Here is a 14,603-nt window from a genome sequence, read left to right on the forward strand (position 1 = left end):
AAGTAAAACATCTGATCATTGCTGCTTTCCGTGATTAATTTTTTCCATTTTACAAGTACATTATCATATGTTTACACATGCTTTCTAATTTGTATACATTTATTATATTATACATTATTACACATTATTATAAAACTATTTTTGTTTGTTCATTATAAAATATTTGATGCAGGTGGTTTATATTTAAATAGGTGTAGTATCGAAGTCTCACACCTGTATATTCTAAAAATGATTAATGAGAATAGTCTATGCCAGAGGGCTGGTTAGATGGTAACCAGTATACTGTAGTAATACTACTTTATTAGTAATAACAATAGCTTTGAATTTTCTGAGAAATATGAATAAAATAATTAAAATATGAATGAAAAAATTAACAAAGGTTATATATTTGTAAATTACTGATATGCATTCAAATATTTATTGAAATTATAATATAGATAAATAAAGCTGAATATAGCTGTTGGTAACAAATCAATTCAATTTTTCAATTGGATGACTCTTAAGGATAATTGGCTATTAATTTTCTTTGTTACGGATTACTTTATCAGATCAAGATATGTTGAAACAAATACAAATGTCTTCACATTGAACATAATTTTTGTTTGGAATATTTTTGGGAATTATTTGAAGAATTCCAGATACTTTAAACATGAACTAATTTAAGTGACCTGTGGTAGATTCAATAGTTTATTCCCCCTCCCTCCTGTAATTGAGAGAAGATTTCAACAAATCTTTCCAAAGTAATCATTGAATCGTTTTCCAAGGTGGTTTTTTGCTTGAGTTACAGTTTCTATTTTCTCAAATAGTGCTTTTTTGTTGTAGTACTGGAACATATTGCAAACAGTGCTTATATGTCCACTTTGGTTGTTTACAAAATCCATGAACAATGTTACATTATTAATACAGTGAACCCTCGAGTTTCGCGTCCTCGAGCATCGCGAAAGGGCTATATCGCTAGTTTTCAACCCGGAAGTAAACTCCACCATCTGCGCATGCGTGCCCTTCCACGCATGCGTAGATGGTAGAGTTTCCCCGCCGGGCAGAGGCTTCCCTGGGTCTTCCCCCTCTTGCCCCGTAAGACCCCAGCGGCGGCGCGAGCAATGGCGTGGGCTGGCGGGCGGCACGCACGCACGCGGAAACCCCAGCTCCGCTTCCCAGCTGGGAAGCGGAGCCGGCAACAGCGTGGGCGGGCGGGCGGGCGGCGCGCGCGAGCTTGGGGACACCCCAACTCCGCTTCCCAGCTGGGAAGCGGAGCTAGGGTGTCCCCACCGCGCGCGCGTTGCTGGGGAAAGCGCGCGCGCTTGGGGACACCCTAGCTCCGCTTCCCAGCTGGGAAGCGGAGCTAGGGTGTCCCCAAGCGCGCGCGCACCCCAGGCGCGAGCAACGGGGTGGGCGGGCGAAGGGCGGGCGGCAGTGGAAGTGTTTTTACTTCCGCACCGCTACTTCGCGAAAAATCGATCATCGCTTGGGGTCCTGGAACGGAACCCTCGCGATGATCGAGGGACCACTGTATATCCAACGTAAGGCCATATATGGTTGTGGCTTGGAATATGTTAATCTGGTGGTAGTTGGGGGGGGGAGGAATGGCAAACTTGGGAAACTGAAAAAATAATAATTCTTCAAAAATAAAATCAACAAAGGAGAATGGAAATTGGTCCTGCAATATCCTGAATGATGTTCCTATTGGATTATAAAAAGGAAGGGTTAGTTAAAATATTTTAAATGCTCACTAGTGTAGTGACTTTTTTTCTTCAGTTGAATTGAACGATTATGCAGGAAGTATTTACTTTAAATGATAAACATATACTATATTTTTCCCTCCAGGATATATTTATGTTCATCACAAGACAACTAAAAGGATTAGAAGATACAAAAAGCCCACAATTCAACAGATATTTTTATTTATTAGAGGTAAATGTAAACAATTATCATTCATATTCATCTTAGTTTCATTAAAGTTTTAGTCAGTCAAATGTCTATTCTGCATAAAATACAATAGCATTTTATGTATATTTGAAACAGATCTCTATTTATGATGCAAAGCTATTCAGTACTGACTTTGCCCATTCTTTATTAAATTATAGTTACTGTATCTTTTTCTCCTAAATAGAATATTGCATGGGTTAAATCTTACAACATATGCTTTGAACTAGAAGATAGCAATGAAATTTTTACGCAACTGTACAGAACGTTATTTTCTGTAATCAAGTGAGTATATCTTCAACAGCAATTTTAATACACGATGGGAGTGAAAGATAGTTTTGAGTGTTAGGAGTAGGCTTAAAATGTGTAAGCATGGAGCAGTTGCAAATTCTGCCACTACCAGTTCGCAGAAGCATTTGGGGCAGGTGGGCAGAGCCTTCCACTGCTACCTGTTTGTATATCTGGGCTCTACCTAGTAACAACCCACCACTGACATGGAGGTGAAAAAAGTTGCATGGATGAGTAACATTCTCAAACCCACACAATACAGTGATACCTCGTCTTACAAACGCCTCGTCATACAAACTTTTCAAGATACAAACCCGGGGTTTAAGATTTTTTTGCCTCTTCTTACAAACTATTTTCACCTTACAAACCCACCGCCGCCACTGGGATGGCCCACCTCCGGACTTCCATTGCCAGCGAAGCACCCGTTTTTGTGCTGCTGGGATTCCCCTGAGGCTCCCCTCCATGGGAAACCCCACCTCCGGATTTCCGTTGCCAGTGAAGCGCTCATTTTTGCGATGCTGGGATTCCCCTGCTGGATTCCCCTGCAGCATCGCAAAAACACAGAAGTCCGGAGGTGGCATTTCCCATGGAGGGGAGCCTCAGGGGAATCCCAGCAGCGCAAGAATGGGCGCTTTGCTGGCAACGGAAGTCCAGAGGTGGGGTTTCCCAGCAAGGGGAGCCTCAGCGAAATCGCAGCATCACAAAAACACGGAAGTCCAGAGGTGGCATTTCCCATGGAGGGGAGCCTCAGGAAAATCCCAGCAGTGCAAAAACGGGCGCTTCGGCTGGAAAAAGGGGTGAATTTTGGGCTTGCACACATTAATCGCTTTTCCATTGATTCCTATGGGAAACACTGTTACGTTTTACAAACTTTTCACCTTAAGAACCTCGTCCCGGAACCAATTAAGTTTGTAAGACCAGGTATCACTGTACTTGCCTTGCAATCTTGACTAAGTGGGATTTTCTAGGATACAAGTTAAGACCTCTTCTGGCCAGTAATTTAAATACAGCTGAAATGACTGTTACTAGCAACAAGGTAGAAATAATATTGTTAGGATTACTGGTGGATTTGAATGAGGTTGTCCTATGCTGTGCTCTCAGGGAGCTTGATGTTCATTGTGTTTGGGACGGACTCTTAAATGTTTGGTCAGAATGGAAAACATGGCACATGCAGCCTTTTGCCGTGACAGGCAGGGGAAACAGCAATGAAAAGAGATTGGCAAGTAGGAAAGCTTTTGAGGGCCAGATAAGAATTGTGGTTTTGCAGTCTCAAAGAAATAGTTCATTATCCAAATTCTAATTCTAATTTAGGTTGGGCCATAATAACTTACATTATGTTGCTGAGCTGACACTGTTCTCATTTTAGCAATGGTCATAACCAGAAGGTTCATATGCATATGGTAGATCTGATGAGTTCGATCATTTGTGAAGGTGATACAGTATCTCAAGAGCTTTTGGATACAGTTTTAGTTAATCTAGTCCCTGCACATAAGGTAAGACTTAATATTTTAATATAAAAAGATTGTACATTGATACATAGTATGCTTGGCAAAATATACTGCAGCTACCTTTTTATTAATTAATTATTAATTATTAATTTTTATTAATATTGCTTCTTCATTGCTTATTTGACCCCTATGACAATCATTAAGTGTCGTACCACATGATTCTTGACAAATGTATATTTTATTTTATGTACGCTGAGAGCATATGCACCAAGACAAATTCCTTGTGTGTCCAATCACACTTGGCCAATAAAAATTCTATTCTATTCTATTCTACCTTTCTCCGTACTGAAGGAGCGGGTCCAGCAGTCACATGGGTTGCTCATGTCCAATCCGGTGGAACTGAGCCTAGTATTAAAAAAGCTTGCCGGATCCGCCCCTTCCCCAGAATTCGCTCAGTTCGCATATCCTGCGGTTGTATTGTGATAGCTCGTTCAACATTCGTTCAACATTCTAACACCTTCCCTTCGATCTTTTCCTTCAAAAATAGTAAGACTGTTTATCCTTATTTGTTTTACTTGCACTAATAGCGCCAGCCGTTTGCGGCTCGGCTTTTTTCCCTTGGAGAAGTTGCGGTTTCGTTTTCCCCCGGCGGTTTTGCCGTGTACGATCCCCGCGGCCGCTTGTGGATTCCTTTAATCCCTTGGCCTGGAGGTTCTAGTGCAAGTATTAATTGATTGCCTTATTGATTCTAATTATTGCATATATATTAAAGGGCTTAAAATATACCTCCTGCGGAGTGAGACGGCTTCTAGTCTCCTGGACTTAGTCGATCGCTTCCCCTTTAAGGCATATTCGGAGCGATTTTTAGGCGCGAAGGCCTTCGCGCCCTTTTTAAACTAGGCCTCTCGTGTTGGCCTCCTGCCAGCCGCGTAGGCCTCAGTCCACCGCGTGGATCCCGGAGCGGGCCTTGGGGGTCCCAGGCTAAATTCTCCACCGGCTAAGCCTCCAACCAGAGTGCCTTGGTTTACTTAATTGAAAAGTTTAGGGAGGCTGGCCCCGCTGGATTTGGGGGCACGAACTCTGGGTTTGCCCAGATTGTCCTCACGTCTCAGCAGCTTCGAGGCCTCGAAGCAGGATCCATTCCTCTTGGGAAGTCCTTAAAATTCTTCTCCCTTTCTATTCAGTTATTGGCTCAGCCTTGTCTTCTGTTTAATTTCAGACTATGGCTTCCTTTCCCAAGAGAGGCACAACTAAAGGTCCCAGAGAGGCCAGGCCTACAGGCGATGAGATTACTAGTATCCCCCAGGCCTCTTCCTCCTCTTCTCCTGGGGCCCGCCCCTCGACTAAGGTCACCAGGGCCGAGAAGAGAAGGGACCTAGCCCTACAAAGAATCCATGACAAATCAGCAAAACGTTTAAAAGTGCAGGCCCAAGTACTCAGTAGTCAAGACCCCCCAGAGGCTTCTAGTCTACCTCCTTCTGGGGTCCCTGTGTTATCTCTGGATGAGCCTAACCTAGACAGACCCCAACCTAACCTATGGGGCATAGGGCCAGAGGAACCAGATATTATTGAAGATCCCTCCCAGCCAGGATCCTCCCAGGCCTTTAGGGATTCTTCTGCCATTCCTGCTGATATTTCTAATTTACCTCCTGAGTTCCAATCTATTTTTGCTGTGTTGTCTAAGGCCATTGATGCCAAACTCTCTTCCATCAATGAGCTTCCCTTACCTCCTCCTCCTCCTCGTCCCTCCCGCCCCTTGGGTTCTTCCCCAGCGGTTAGGGCTCCTATTCAGGATGATTCAGATTCCTCTCAGGACGAATATGAGGATATGGAGGATGATGAGGACCCTTTCCAAGGGCTATCAGATGATGAAGAATCCCAAATAAAGGTTCCTTCTCCAATTACCATTTTCCCTTCTCAATTATTCAAATCTCTCCTCCTCAAAGCTAGGATTTCTACGGGATTAGCGGCCCAGGAGAAACAAGCCTCCACTTCCACTGATCCCCCGGAGGAGAATTTACCTTATTTCACTGAGGAACAGGAGGATAACGAGGTAATTCCTATGCCTAAATTGTTTAAAGATGCCTTACTCAAACAGTGGGATTTCCCAGCCTCTAGTCTTAATCCCTCAACTAAAGACAGGAAGTTGTACAAACTTTCCTCTTCCTATGAAGAGCTTCTATCCTTTCCCAAACCGGATGAACCTGTCAAGATCCTTCATTCGGCAGCGGCTGTGCCGGGAGAGGCGGAGGAAGTCCTCCGCCCAGAGGACAAGCGCATTGAACAAATGCTCAAAAGAGGATTCACGGCAGATTCCTGGGCCATTAAAAGTTCTGCAGCAGCCTCCTTTTTCTCCAGAGCCACGCTGCTGTGGCTTCGCCAACTTCAACAGCATATTCCTCCCGATGACTTGAGAGGTCAACAAGACTTCAACAAGGTCTTTGCAGCTGCCCAGTACGTGGCTGATGCCACCTTGCAATCTACCAGATTTTCTGCTAAGTCTATTGCAGCTTCTACAACGGCAAGGAGACTCCTATGGATTCGCCCTTGGCAAGCGGGAGTACGCCAGAAGTGGCAGTTATCCCAGGGACCCTTAAAGCGCGACCTTCTTTTCGGTGATCTTCTGGATCCTCTCCTCACGGAAACCACGGATAAGAAGAAAGTTTTGGGTCCAACCACAAAAAAGGCTACCAAAACGCAGTCCTTTCGTCGCCCGGGGCGCCAGCAAGATCAAGCGGCGTCCTATCAGAGATCTCCAGGTCAGTATTCCCCCCGCTTTCGTTCCCAAAGTAGGAACTCCAGGGGTAGAGGTTTTCGCTTCCAAAGGGGAGCTTCTTCTAACAGGGCTTCAAAAAAACCTAGATGGTAATTTTCCCTCTATTCCCATAGGGGGCCGCCTAGCTCATTTCGCCTCAAATTGGCGTCTCACCTCCAAGGACCCCTGGGTCATTGACACTGTTCAAACTGGCCTTCTTTTAGAATTTATTTCTCCTCCCCCCAAACGTTTTATTTCCTGCCCTTCTCCCAGGTCCTCCTCAGATTGTAACCGTATGGAGGAGGCCATTTCTCATCTATTGTCCATCAGAGCCATTCAACCGGTTCCTTCCGGTCAGAAGGGCCTAGGATTTTACTCCATTTTATTTATGGTTCCAAAATCCTCTGGAGGTTGGAGAGCTATTTTGGATTTAAAGAAACTAAACCTATTCATCAAATATAGGAAGTTTAAAATGCATTCCTTATCTTCTATTTTGGCCGCCATTCACCCCGGAGATTTCATGGTCTCCCTAGACCTCACTGAGGCCTACCTTCACATTCCTATAGCCAAATGCCACAGGAAGTTTTTACGTTTTTCCTTTCAAGGCAGGCATTTCCAGTATAGGGCGATGCCATTTGGCCTTTCCTCGGCCCTCGGGTCTTTACAAAGCTCTTGGGGTCCCTGGCGGCCTATATCCGGTCGTCTCCCATTCACATTTTATGTTATCTCGATGATATTTTAATTCATGGGAACTCCCTAGAGAAAGTGAAAACAGACCTTTCTGTCACCATGTCAGTCCTTCAGGACCATGGTTTTTCCATCAACTTTGAAAAAAGTCACCTCCAACCTTCCACATCCATTTCTCACCTGGGTTCCATTATCAATTCAGAATCTTCCCAGGTTTTTCTCTCTCCTGAGAGAAAACTCAGTATAGGGGAGTTAATTTCTAACATTCTATCTAATTCTTCTGTATCCATAGTAACTCTGTCTTCCCTTTTGGGGAAGATGGTGTCATGCATAGGCATCATTCCCTGGGCTCGCCTTCATGCTAGGGAACTCCAGTGGCTCCTATTACCCTTTCAGAGATCGGGGCACAGCAACTCAAATCGGCGCATTGTCATCCCACCAAGTGTTCGCAGATCCTTCAAGTGGTGGAAGTCTCCGGCCATGGACAAAGGATCCCCGTTCAGATGCCCGGATCAATTTGTCATCACCACAGATGCCAGTCTATCGGGATGGGGCGCCCACGCCCAGGGGATGATAGCCCAGGGCACGTGGTCCCCGGAGGAAGCTTCCAGGCCAATCAATTGGCTAGAGTTAAGAGCCGTTTCCCTGGCTCTGAAGCATTTCTCTCCTCGCATTCCCAACCGGCACGTTCTCATTCTCACCGACAACATTGCCACAAAAAGCCATATCTGCAGACAGGGGGGCACGAGATCCAAAGCTCTCATGAGGGAGGCCCTCAAGTTAGGCCTTTGGGCGGAAAAACATCTTCGGTCGCTCCTAGCCGACCACATCTCGGGGAGCCTCAACGTCCAGGCGGACTGGCTATCTCGAGCAACGATAGACCCAGGAGAGTGGAACCTCCATCAGGACCTGTTCCATCAAATCAGCCTCAGATTCGGCCTACCAGTCCTGGATCTCTTCGCGACCAATGTGAACGCCCAACTCCCTCGCTTCTTTTCCAGATTTCCATCCCCGGGAGCGGAAGCAATCAATGCCCTCCGGAGTCCAGGGCCTCCAGGCCTACTCTACGCATTCCCTCCAATTCCAATTCTCCCGGACGTGATTCACAAGGTTCTCACCGAGAGGGCCCGAGTAATCTTAATCGCCCCTCATTGGCCCCGCCGGCCTTGGTTCGCGGACCTCCAACAGCTGTCCGTCCAGGACCCTTGGCGACTCCCCGTTTCGGGGGATATGCTGCGGCAGGGGGCCTCATTTCATCCAGACCCGGAGTGGTTCCACCTCACCGCCTGGCTGTTATCAGGAGAGACTTAGAACTGCGTGGTCATGACCCCGATTCGGTGGAGGTCATTTTAAAGGCCAGAAGGGGTTCGACCAATCGAATCTACGACCACACGTGGTCCAAGTTTCACCAGTGGTGTCTACAGGAAGGTCTATCCCCTCTGTGCATCCCCATACACAGAATTATTTCCTTCCTTATGCAAGGCTTCCATAAAGGGCTTTCCACCAGCACCCTCCGGCGTCATCTGGCAGCCATTTCATCTGTCCTAGGGGGTCCCCGCAGACAGCCTCTCCGATCCTTCCCTGAAGTTCAGGAATTCCTCAAGGGCATAGCCAACCTCAGACCTTCCAAGGTCCACAGGTATCCATCCTGGGATTTGCCACGGGTTCTCCATTCCCTCACGCAGGCACCATACGAACCCCTAAAATCGGCGTCCCTCAGGTACCTATCCTTTAAGGTAGCTTTCCTGGTGGCTATTACCTCTGCCCGACGCATTTCGGAGCTGGCTGCCCTCTCAATCAGGCAGGACCTTTGTCAATTCCATCAGGACAAGGTAGTCTTGCGACTGGACCCCACCTTCTTACCCAAGGTCAGTTCCATGTTCCACAGATCTCAGGATATTGTCCTACCTTCCTTCTGCCTCCAACGAGATCACCCCTTGGCAATTAGATGGCACACCCTGGATCTCATCAGAGCGCTGAGGATCTATATCCAACGCACAGGACCCTTTCGGAGGTCAGAAGCACTTTTCGTAGCCTATCATCCCAGAGTCATGGGGGCCAAAGTGTCTTCAACAGTAATAGGCCGTTGGATCAGAGGGACTATATCTAAGGCCTATGAGTCGGCTTCCCTCTCAGTTCCAAGGAACATCACAGCGCATTCCACCAGGAGCGCAGCCACCTCGGCCGCTTGGGCGACTCAAGCCCCGTTGGAGGAGGTCTGCAAAGCAGCCACTTGGGCCTCGCCAAATTCCTTCATCAGGCACTACAAGATTGATTCTTACGCTTCGGCGGACGCTGCCTTCGGCAGAAGGGTACTCCAATCCGTTATCTCCCACGATAGCAATCTAATCCCACCCTAGGGACCATCTATTGGGTATGTCCCATGTGACTGCTGGACCCGCTCCTTCAGTACGGAGAATAGGCGTTGATTGCTTACCTGAACGCCTCTTCTCGTACGGTGAGCGGGTACAGCAGTCACTTCCCGCCCTTGTATGTGTCTTCTTCACCTTTCTATAATCCTTTTTCCTCTAACAATGAGAGTTGAACACTACAGAGCTTCACAACTGAGCCTAGTCTATGGATTCGCGAATTCTGGGGAAGGGGCGGATCCGGCAAGCTTTTTTAATACTAGGCTCAGTTCCACCGGATTGGACATGAGCAACCCATGTGACTGCTGTACCCGCTCACCGTACGAGAAGAGGCGTTCAGGTAAGCAATCAACGCCTATTTTATTCAATGTATTAACACAAAGAGTAGGTTGATTATTTGAAAGAGTGAAATTAGCCAATTAGCTCCCTATTTCTTAGAGAGTCTCTAAAGCATGAAACAAAAGAATGTTATGAGGAGGATCATTAGATAAATTATATTCATACTTGCATTCATTCTCTTTTGCTATCAAATAGTTACTTTTATTATTATTAAAGTTTGCCTAAATAAAACCTGAAGTATATTGTTATTGCCATAGCAGTGAGTGGGAGAGAAGTGAGAAAGCATGGGAACAGTGAATCTGGACACATTTTAATTAATTTGCATTATAGGTTTTATTTTAAGACCAGTTTTATTTTAAGACAAGTCAGCCGCCCCGAGTTTGCGGAGAGGGGCGGCATATAAATCCAATAAACCTAAACCTAGATGCTTACTATAATTAAAATGAAAAAAAATGACAGTCTGAATTGTGAATATGCCATATTTATTTGTGTATGAAAATAAAATTGTAGAATATTGTCATTATCTTAGAATACACGAAGTTTAATAGGAATGGGTTCAAATGATCAGATTGTGAGATGGTGAATAATAAAAATTTGGCGCTAGGCTAACAGAGGAGGAAGGATAAAAATGAAACTGGATGATTGACAGTGGAATATTGTACATCTTAATCAAATGTACTTCCTGTTGTCCTCTGGGGTATCCTGAAGGAATAGATGACATGTGAGATTTGAAGCCTGAATGCTTCTGTCTTTAAAAGTTGGACACAACATTAACTGTAATGTACATTTGTATTTTATGTACTCAATCTATAGTGGTTGCAATCTCTTATAGTTGTAATATATTTAACCAATGTTACCAATCCTGTTCTTTAAATTTTTTGGAAAAAAAGGCAATTGCCGGTATGTTGATTTACTTGCATTGAATATAACATTTTTATAATAAACATATAATTTTGTGTCCAATATACTTTTCAGAATTTAAACAAACAAGCATATGACTTGGCAAAGGCTTTACTGAAGAGAACAGCCCAGGCTATTGAACCATACATTACCAATGTAAGTGGTAATTTAAAATGACCATGTAGAAAGAAACTGAATAATATATCATAAGTGTCAATATATCTTTGTATTGCAAATTGAATAGTTTAGGACTTTTCTACAATCAAACCATAGCTAACTATGTCTACGGAGAGGGGCGGCATACAAATCTAATTAATAGTAGTAATAATAATAATAATAATAATAATAATAATAATAATAACTATTCTTATTTAGAACTTACATAATTCATAAATCAAACAGTAGCTAATTACATCGGTTGTCAGATCCAATTAGTATCTTATGTTTCTGTTAACTGTCTTTCTATAACAGATAGCTTTGAAGCATGAAACTAGGTATTCATTTATTGATAATCAATATGCAATTAGTACTGAGAGCCAATTTGCGATAGTGGTAAAAGGTGCTGGCTTGGAAACCAGGAGACTGAATTCTAGCCATTCTATGAACTGAATGATAAAAGATGTATCTAGCAGTCATCTCTAGTTGCAGCTGAACTTTTCCAAGTAGTTCTAGTCACAAAAAATGACAATTGCTTTTCATATTTTATTCTAATCCATGTGAAATCTATATATGGAGATGATCTTTTGAAAGTCAGGCATTTTTGGAAATAGAATTTTCTCGTACTCTTTTTTATGCTATTTGATTTGGAATTGGTCTAGGAAAACCATTTCAAAGTACAGTACTGTACTTCAAAATAATTCATAGAATAGATCTGTATTATGTAAAGTGGAGTTTTTACCGTAAGAGACATTACAGTTTGCAAAGGCTTGCATGTCTTCTGAAGTAAGGAAGCATTTATTTTAATAACATCAGTAATTTTAAAAATAATTGATTTTTCAAATTGTAATATGTACATAATCTTTCAGCATGAATAAGTGACATTTATATTATTGATCTACTAGCGATAGAGAAATGTATTACATTTTATTTCAAATTGTATCTTATTTTTGAAGATCCATTAGGAATCTTTATACATTTATAGTTATTTTTAGATTTTTAAATGTCAGGTTATTTGATTGTGAATTTAAGTATGTACAGAATCCAGTGGATACTAGCTTTTTAAGTATGTATACCTATTACCATTAATATTTTAATTTTCCTGTAATTAATTTAATTGCACAGATGAAATAGATGAAAGGTTAGCTTCCAATTTAATGAATGAAGTAATGTGGGATTAAATGTGATTGTGAAAATGACAATTTTTAATAGTAAATCTTGGTTTTCTTAGAAAATTAGAATTGTTCTGAAATAAATATAAAAAATTTATGATTTCTGTTCTGTTTCTTTCACAGTTCTTTAATCAAGTGCTTATGCTAGGAAAAACATCCATCAGTGATCTCTCAGAGCATGTTTTTGATTTAATTTTGGAGCTATATAACATTGATAGCCATCTTTTACTCTCAGTTTTGCCGCAGCTTGAGTTTAAACTTAAGGTACGTCTATCACTTAAGATAAAAGTATCATCGCTATTAATTGAAGATTTAAATCTGTATAGTGAGCATGGACGATGCACCATTTTTCAATAAGAACTTTAATTCTGTAGAGAATGCCACTCTTTCAAAGTCCTTTTTCTGATGAACAGCCCTCACTATACATTTCAGAAATGTTTTAATATCCCAGTAAATGCTAATGCTTTTCTCTTTTTAACTATCCTTCAGTAACACAAATATACACTTTATTATCTTAATTTCCAGTGTTAAATGGCTGTCCTTCCTTGTAACTACCAGCAAACAAAACAAATTTATTTACAATCCAGATCTGATAGCCCTAACTTAAATCAACAAAATGGTGCATTTCCATCACAAAGTTGCTTAGAGTAGAAGGAAAAATAGTACAGGAAAGCTGTTGTACTCCGGGGCTTCAGGAAGCTTCCCTGAAGCCTCTGGAGTGCAAAAAACAGCGAACAGTCAAAATGGAAGTTTGGAAAAACAGATTCCTAGTTTGCCAACTGTGCTGTTTTTCGCACTCCGGAGCCTTTAGGAAACTTCCTGAAGCGTCGAGTTCAAAAAACAGCACAATGGGCAAACTGGAAGTTTATTTTTCTGAACTTCCGATTTACCTGTTGGATGGTTTTTTGTACTCTGGAAGCTTCAGGTAAGCTTCCTGAAGTCCCAGAAAGCAAAAAACAGCCCAACGGCAAACTGGAAGTTCAGAAAAACGGACTTCCATCAGTGTTTTAGTGTATGAGGAAGCAATTTTCTGAAGCTTATTTGTGTAGATTTGTATACTTTAAAAAAATACTATTTTCTAGAGCAATGACAATGAGGAACGACTCCAGGTTGTAAAACTTCTTGCAAAAATGTTTGGAGCAAAAGATTCGGAACTGGCATCTCAAAATAAACCTCTTTGGCAATGCTACTTGGGAAGGTATATTTTGTTTCATTTTGTTTCACAATAAATTGTAATTTAATTTTAATGTATTGTAATTATTCAGCATTTAATATATTTAGAAATATTAATATTAGCCATAAATTTGAGTAGTAAGTATTATCCTGCTTACTCTTAAGTATCCTAAGAAAGAATTAAACTGCATTTGTGCTTCCATAGATGATGATTATGATCCAACATATTTATAGTAGTTTTTAGACTGTAAACTTTGGGCTTCTACATTTTAGTAAACTATCATGTGGTTTGCTTGGTTTTGGTTAATATAATAAATGAAGTCAGTGAAGAAATTGTGATTTATTTAGCCTAAATAATTTGTTTTCTTTTTGCATTTGCGACTTAGTAGGCTTTGTGGTTTCTTCAATATTTTTAATGCTTTGAGATACTGACTATTCCTTTCTGGCACAATGCCAGAAAAAGGAAAAGAAAGCAAGAAATAGACAAAACACACAATGATTGTTTCGTTCATTTACTGACTCAATGAGTTATCACTGCTCAGACAACTATCTTTGGTACAAAGTGAAGCTCCACGAAATATATAAACATAGCAAATGTCTTTCAATTTATTGTATTATATGGAATAAGGTAGATATTTATCAACAGAATTAAATACCAAAGCATTGTATAATTCAATTGATATATTGCATTTCATTAATAATATCCTTTTCAAAGATAACATTAGAAACTCACTAGTCGAATTGCAATTAGGTTACAAATACATTTCACAATTAAAAAACAATGGAAAGAAATACACATATGTATATCTTTTCCATTATGTTTTTATTTTGGTTAAAATGTCAACTGGATTTCTAGTTCACAATTTTTGGCTAAAAAAGTACAGATTTTATTTTATTATTTATTATTTTTACACTCTCCAGCAATTTGGAGTGTTTTGCAAATTAAAAGCACAGAAAAATAATAATATCACAATAATAGAGGAACAGAATATAGCAAAAACTCAACACCCCAGTTGAGCAGGGATGAACAATCAATAAGTAAACAATACTCCAATCAAGGAACTACCAGTGCAGAGAGACAAGCTAATAGCAAACAAAAGCCTAATCAAGTAACCACCAAGACCATTCCCATCAACACTGATAGATCAAGCGACTAGTGAGAGAAATACTAACTTCTAGCACCTATGATGTTACCTAGTTTGGTAATAAAATGCCTGAAGAAAACAACCAAATGCTCCTGGCCTTATTATCGGGGACGGCTTGTTTTGGGGGGGAGGGTGCAGGAGGCGGGGTGGGCCGCAAGATCATTCTACCTGACACAGGTATCTCCGTTGTGTTTCTCAGCGTTGTGTACAGACCGGTCCATTCTAATAGAAGTCTTGCGAATTCAATA

At 41.8% G+C, this 14,603-nt stretch overlaps 1 protein-coding gene across 2 annotated transcripts in view; it reads left to right on the top strand.

The window, feature by feature from the left end:
- The window catches only part of PDS5B (PDS5 cohesin associated factor B), a 97,908-nt gene that overhangs the window by 34,146 nt on the left and 49,159 nt on the right, over nucleotides 1–14,603 (top strand). For both annotated transcript variants that reach the window (XM_070749890.1, XM_070749892.1), the window contains exons 4-9: nucleotides 1,825–1,911; nucleotides 2,111–2,208; nucleotides 3,578–3,704; nucleotides 10,785–10,865; nucleotides 12,161–12,301; nucleotides 13,120–13,235. In XM_070749890.1, the coding sequence (XP_070605991.1) occupies nucleotides 1,825–1,911; nucleotides 2,111–2,208; nucleotides 3,578–3,704; nucleotides 10,785–10,865; nucleotides 12,161–12,301; nucleotides 13,120–13,235 (650 nt within the window). The remainder of the gene's footprint in view (nucleotides 1–1,824; nucleotides 1,912–2,110; nucleotides 2,209–3,577; nucleotides 3,705–10,784; nucleotides 10,866–12,160; nucleotides 12,302–13,119; nucleotides 13,236–14,603) is intronic.

Source organism: Erythrolamprus reginae, chromosome 4 (genome assembly GCF_031021105.1).
Source record: "Erythrolamprus reginae isolate rEryReg1 chromosome 4, rEryReg1.hap1, whole genome shotgun sequence".
NCBI classification, from domain to species: Eukaryota; Metazoa; Chordata; class Lepidosauria; order Squamata; family Dipsadidae; genus Erythrolamprus; species Erythrolamprus reginae.